At 43.5% G+C, this 6,459-nt stretch overlaps 1 protein-coding gene across 1 annotated transcript; it reads right to left on the reverse strand.

Annotated features, from left to right (window-relative positions):
* LOC108130435 (uncharacterized) lies at positions 1 to 1,053 on the reverse strand. Its single transcript, XM_017248851.3, has 3 exons — positions 895 to 1,053; positions 664 to 843; positions 1 to 614 (listed from the first exon to the last, which is right to left on the reverse strand). The coding sequence occupies exons 1-3, from the start codon at positions 943 to 945 to the stop codon at positions 369 to 371; spliced, it is 477 nt and encodes a 158-aa protein (XP_017104340.2). The 5' UTR covers positions 946 to 1,053; the 3' UTR covers positions 1 to 368.
* Between the last annotated feature and the right edge of the window lie 5,406 nt (positions 1,054 to 6,459).

Raw genomic sequence — 6,459 nt, forward strand, 5'->3', positions numbered from 1 at the left:
ATTTAATTTTGTTTTAAGCCACTTCATTTAATTACAAAATATAAAATTCTTTAATAAACTATTTTCTCTATGCCTAGGTTTACAGGGTGCTACACACGTCTCCTTGAGAAAAAGTACAGACACCTGAGACTCCTTTTATATATTTTTTATATCACCTGCATACAAAATCTGTGAAGGCGGGCCATTCGAGTCTGTCTGCCGTCTGCCTGCCAAACGTCGTCGTACGAATATAATATTTATATTATTGCAACTGCGGCGCCACATTGAAACGACATGAAATGTTTGGAGTGGCATAAAAACCAAACACTTCGAGCACTCCCACGAGGATGCAGCTCCTTTACGCCTTTTTCTTGCAGTCTAGGTTTTTTTTACTTTTTTCGGTTACGTCGCGTCTTTCGGATAATCGTCAGAATCACGATCACCACGACTGCAACCAGCAGCACAATAATCGCAACGGTGAGAGCCATACAGGCTGGTGTACTGCCCAACTCAAAGGTCGTGAACAATGTCGAAACAATAGTAGAACCCGATAGTTTTTTGTACTTGGTATATTCTGTATAGAAGGTTATAGAAACACAGTTGGCGATCGCCAGAATCAGCAGAATAGTAACCAGCTGAAAAGAAGGGATATATTCGAGAGTATTTATACAAATCCACACCCACCACAAAGCGCATGTGCTGACGGGTCCTGGCGTAATTCGAATGGTAAAAATATATGCTGGCGGCATGGAGGAGGCACGAGAAGGCGGTTCCCACACAGACGACCTGCTGGAACAGCTGCTCAACACTGACGTGCAGGGGCAATATATTCACAAAGACCGTCGCATTTAGGATACTTAGTATCTGGGGGTTCAGAAGGGTCAGAAATGGCTGAGGTGGCCAGGTGTAACTAACCGCGGCAATGCTGAGCAGTATCGATATGATTTCCTTACGGGAGAGCTTCATAATGGATCCTTTAACTGGGAATTTGAATAAAAAAGCAGTAACTGAAGTTAATATCAAAGAATGTTATGGGCCCATTTAGGTGAACATCTTTTTTTCAGATATTAATATTATTCCCAATGAGAGAAACATATGTTTTTTGTTTCAAAAATAAATTTTACATTTTTACTTAAAGAAGCATTGAAGTCCCTTTGAAGGACATACGTGTATACAAGTTTCTATTACCGTCACTTCAAGAAAATCCTTTATCTGAAATTTAGTTTACACTCTAGTTGTTAGGCGCTTAATGTGTATTTACGCATTCGTGCGATAATGTGGTAATTATAGAAACAATATCGGTTGCACTCCGGCTTCCACTTGATCGATTGCCACCCCGGGTCACCCTTGCCGGAGCTTGTTGCCCGCTAGGCAAGGTCGTGGGCGCTATCTTCCTGGGATGACGGCCTATTTGATGAGCACAAAATCATTCAGAACAAATTGAAATTTCCACCCGTCGAGGAAGCTTATCTCACCAGAGCAGCCACTTGCACTAGGACTCCATCCCTGGGATCTGCGAGCCGGCAACCGGCGCTAATTCATCAACAGTAAAGGCAATTTAGATACTCATCTAGCCGGATATCGACAGCCAGGCAGCAGGCGGCAGCAGCAGCAGGCAGCCATGTAAGCAGATACTTTGGTCCTCCTCCTCGAAGGCCTCCAACCCGTTTCTGCGGCTCCCCAGCAAAGCGGAGCGTCCTGCAGACAGGGTTTCATAAAATATTGATGGACGTGGAGTTGGCAGCGCATACCGGCTTCCTGTTCGTGTCTGTCGCAGCCATAAATAATTTGCTGTAAATGCAATCGTGGGGTTACACGATGTGGCATGGTGGCATGGAGTTTTGTGTGGTATCGTTGGGGGTGTCCGAGGCTGGCTGGGGGTAGTTTCTGAGGGGGAGGTTGTACGATGCTAATGGCAAGGCACACGGTGCGAAAGTGTTCCGTATGAATTATTCGCTGGCAACCAATTTGGAGTCACGTTTGCCAACACAATTGAAACTGAACGCCGGCCATCGAACAGCGGCGGTGATGGTCCTTCAGTGTTGCTTATAATTTTTAAAGTTAAAGTCGCTTACCTGTAACAACTAAACTTTAAAATTAAAAGCTGTATATATTTAAATTTAATTTATTTAAAGAAACTAATAAGTATGCAACATATATTACTTTGATAAATTACCTGAAGACTCTGGGGCCTAGATCCGTTCATCTTATTGTTTTAAAAATATTTATTGATATGCCCTCAAAAAATAAAATTTTTAAAAATTACCATATTTTTGGCTATAAAAAAGCCAATACGGCTGAATTCCTTCTCCACCCTCTTGAAAGGCCGTAATTTGTTTTGTCTGCCACTGTAGCCGTGTATCCATGTCTATCTTCGGGACGGGGCTGGTTTTTAATAGCCATTCGACTGTTGCTCGGCTGTTGCTGTTGTGTTGTGTTGTGCTGTTGTGTTGCTTGTGCCTTTATCGCCGGACCGCCTTCCTCCGCCGGCAGGGTAATGTGTATTTAATGACCCCATCTCATGTACACGCCGGCCCATAATGCCCCCGTCCGCACGTCCGTGATCCTGGCTTGTCCTTGCCGAGGGCCAACGCACCGGTGGTCCTTCTCTAGGGCCAGCGCCTAATGTCCGGTGACCGCAGCCATCTGCAGGATAACGCCCCGGCTCCTCGATTACGGGTGCCAATAAAGCAGCGCAGAGGGAGCACCGCCTGCTGGTGAGCATTTCAATTTCGTGCCTGCATTTCTTTTTTTTTTCGCTTATTTTTTATTTAATATTTTTAAAGCGATGGCCATAAAAACGTGAGCGGTAATGTGCGGACAAGGCAGTTTAATTGCGCCCCCGGCCCTAAGGGCAATCAGCTCCTGCTTGTCTCAGATGATGATGGGATAGCTTTCAATGAACATAAACAATAATTGAATTTAAGTCCCTACGCCAGAGCCCAACAATTGCATACTTAGTGTTGATCGTCAAAGGGAAACTAATAATTATGGCATTGGGAATAAACGTTTATATTATCTTAAGCGTTAGTTTCAAGCATTACGAGGACTCTTTGAAACCAAACAACTTATTAGAAAGTAAATCCCTTTAAAGTTTAAACGTACGCACACCCTCTATAGTTATCCTGTCATTATTGTAACATTTGTTTATTAAGGGAGGATAATAAGTGTTCCTGTTCAATAACTGGGCTGAATGGCCCTTCCTTTCAAACAATTGCACCTAATTGTAGGCATTTGAGCAAAGCTTTGTCCCACCGACCCTATATTCTATATATATCAACCAGACATCCACTGCACACCCCCTGGTTCGATACAATTTCCATTCAGTTTGCAGCCCAGCAAAGAGAATATTATAAGAAGGAAAAAATAATTTGCATAAAGCTTTTAACCCAACGCACAACATTTGCTTTTTATGTGATTCATGGTGCCCATTCCTTTATCAATTTTCTTTTTAAAAAGGAATGAAGTGCAACAATGTTCGACCTCCCCCCGACCCACTTCCGCACAATTATACAGCAATTTTTAACGCAACAATCACATTCAATGACCATCCTGTGGGGGGGCGAGAGTGATGCTCCCTGTATCTGGTTGCATGGACGATTGCCTCGAGGCCAGAGTTAGGGTTTTCGATTCCGACATCGACTTGGTCGCTTAAGCAGATTGAAACAATCTCCGGAGTGGGTAAAAGCTTTCACTGCCCCCAGCTCGAGTTGCCAAGGAGGAGTTTTTCTTGGCTTTTCACTGCCATTATTATTATGCTGCTCCGCCTGGTTCCTTCCTTCCGCTGCCTGCAACTGTCGGTTGGGCAATTTATAATGAAGTTTCCTTATTGACAGTGGCAGCTCTGCCAAATTCCCAGCCCCCCGGTTTTGTTTCGCGTTTCCGCTGCACTGATTTCGCTGCAACGGAGCATAAATTATTGATGTCGTGGATATTCGGAGTCCGATACTCTGAATAGATATATCGCAATAAATTGCTTGTCAAGTCGGTCGGTCGACAAGCGGCCAGCTAACTAAGACGCCGGCAAACAAATAACAATCAAAATCACTTTTCGACCCCAAGTCGATTTATATGGGTCTCGGAAAATCTGGGCATCGGAGCCTTAATCGCTGAGGCCAGCCGCATCATGAGATCGTCAATCGTTTTGATTTATTGCCATTTTATTTGCGCATATCCTTATTTGCCTGGTGTCGACTTATGGCCCCAACTGCCATTCGTGTCCGAACTCCAATCTGTGGGGCCCACTGAAGGCTACTTTATTGTTCGATAAGCTATCAGGGGTAAACAGCGAGTGAGCGCCTCAGAAGATGGCAAATATCATAATTTTCGCAGGACACGCCGGCCTGTGTTTGCTTTCAGCCTGTCACAATGCCTTGCAGGGCATAAATCTAAATTAAATGCCTTTTTGAGCGTCTTCCCGGCCGCCTTGGCAGAAGGAGGCAAAGGAAAGGAGCCGCAAAAGGAAAATGTTTATATTCAGCACATTGTCACTTGTTGTGGCCAACTTGGATTCCGGATTCTGGACAGAAATTCCGCTGGGAACTGTTCAGTGGCCCGGGCAAATAAATATTAATCATTGTGTAATAATTTTCTGCTGTCAGCTAAATTCAAGCAAAGTATTCATAATCCACAAGTAAGAACCGCTTTTGACAAATCGTTTTGCGGCCCCACCGCATAAATATTTTTATTTATATATGTACTTTCCAGCCAGTAGCCGGCCGGCAGTTAAAATGCTTTTAAAGTTGTTGCCAAAGTTGGACGTCAGTCGTTTATTTGATTTCACCAAAAGCAGTTTCCATTTGTTTTATTCTCTGCTTTTTTTTTCTTCAGCGCCAAGTTTTCGCAACTGTAAATCAGATCCTTTGATGTTCGCAGGACCTGCGAAACGAGATTGCAATAATCAAAATGTAATAAACAGGCGGATGGGCGAGGCTTTTACACATTCTCCGTACGGATGATGAAACCGCTTTCAACTCCTTGGGTCAAACAAAATGTTGTTTATGCACGGGTCCTTTCTACGTGATGGTGTGCGTGTGTGTGTGTGTGCCAGCTCCTCATTTTGTCCTTTGTTTGGCCGTTAGTATTCGATGCACGTAACGCATTGTTTGAATTTCATGGCGACTTTATGAGTTTTGTAATCAGGTTTGCGAGCAAACAGACCCAAACCCGAAAACACATCGCAGGAGGATGTGTGGAAGTCGTGTTAACCTGCACATAAATATTGTTTCTGGTCGTGGGCCATGTTGACAAGGAAAAGGACCCAGGGACGCCCAACCGCCTGTTAATGCTAATGAAAGCCGAGCGGTTTTCTCTCAGTTTTGGGGTGCCCTAGCCTATTAAGCCATTTTGTGGTCTGCAAAATCCACTTAAAACGTCTGGCGGCAACAAAAATATTTTATTGCATACTTTTATGCGCAGACATTACCTGCACCGCTCCGTTCCGCTCTTCTCGCACCTTGCAATCACAAAAATGCTCAACAATGTGATTTATACACGTTGGAAGCACTTAAAACTAGACATACACTTTCACAATGGACTGGCCACGCCTACTACGAAAAAAACGCCCACTTTTGTTGTTTGGCTGCCACTTTGGAACTCATCCAAAGCTTAGTCAGCACACAGGAAAAAAAAACAAGTTTTTATTTGAAATTCAATAAAGTGAATTATTAGCTTGAGTGTTGTATTTTATTTTCAGAAAATATATATTTTGTTCTGCGAAAAATTTTAACTTTCTTTGATCCAAAGTAACACAACGTTTAAAGCTTTTACGGGGTACAATATTTTCCACTGTGCATAGTCTTTGTCTGGCACTCAACAATAGCCTCCCTGCAGCTGATGACCAGAAATTAACTAAGCAGCAATAGAAGCAGCAACTATGTAGCCAAGCCCTAAATAATACTTGTGGCAGACTAGCTGAAACCCCCTAAAAGGCAAACAAGTACTGTCACCACCTCCGCCCCCTGATTGGAAGGTTTGCATGTCTGGCTATCGGCTGTCCACTACGAAAGCATTAAATAAATATTTGCTATGCTCTGCAGGAATTTTGAGACCCCAATCCCCATCAAACATCCAGGACTCGACTGGATGAGCAAAAAAAAATATTCTAAATATCATATCATCAGCATTTTTCGATAGACTCGCCCCGGACACGAGCCGTTGGGGTATGAGGTTTTTGGGATCGTCCAGTGTTTGCCATTTATTTTTTGATTTGGGTATTTAAGGTGTAGATGGTTGTGTGCGAGGAGCGTGGGCGGGCGTGCATGTCCGAGGGTGTGTGTCAGTGTACTTTTGGTGACCGGAGAATGGTTGTTTAGGCAGGAGAGTGTTGACAACTTAAGTGGAATTTTGCTTGCTCGAGCGTTGCAAGCTTTAGCTTTTATCAGATGACATTAAAATTGAATGAAGGACAGTTATTAGTTGAGGTCGATAGGATGTTTGCTCTTTATCAGCCAAAGTATTTAACAAAGAAAAGAGTTGGGC

The sequence above is a fragment of the Drosophila bipectinata genome, chromosome 3R, assembly GCF_030179905.1.
Source record: "Drosophila bipectinata strain 14024-0381.07 chromosome 3R, DbipHiC1v2, whole genome shotgun sequence".
Taxonomy (NCBI): Eukaryota; Metazoa; Arthropoda; class Insecta; order Diptera; family Drosophilidae; genus Drosophila; species Drosophila bipectinata.

Coding starts and splice junctions, on each gene's coding strand:
- LOC108130435 (XM_017248851.3), bottom strand. CDS start 945: ATGAAGCTCTCCCGTAAGGAAATCATATCGATACTGCTCAGCATTGCC. Junction 844..894: donor TACTGCTCAGCATTGCCGCG/GTTAGTTACACC, acceptor CTGAACCCCCAG/ATACTAAGTATCCTAAATGC. Junction 615..663: donor GTCAGCACATGCGCTTTGTG/GTGGGTGTGGAT, acceptor CCTTCTTTTCAG/CTGGTTACTATTCTGCTGAT.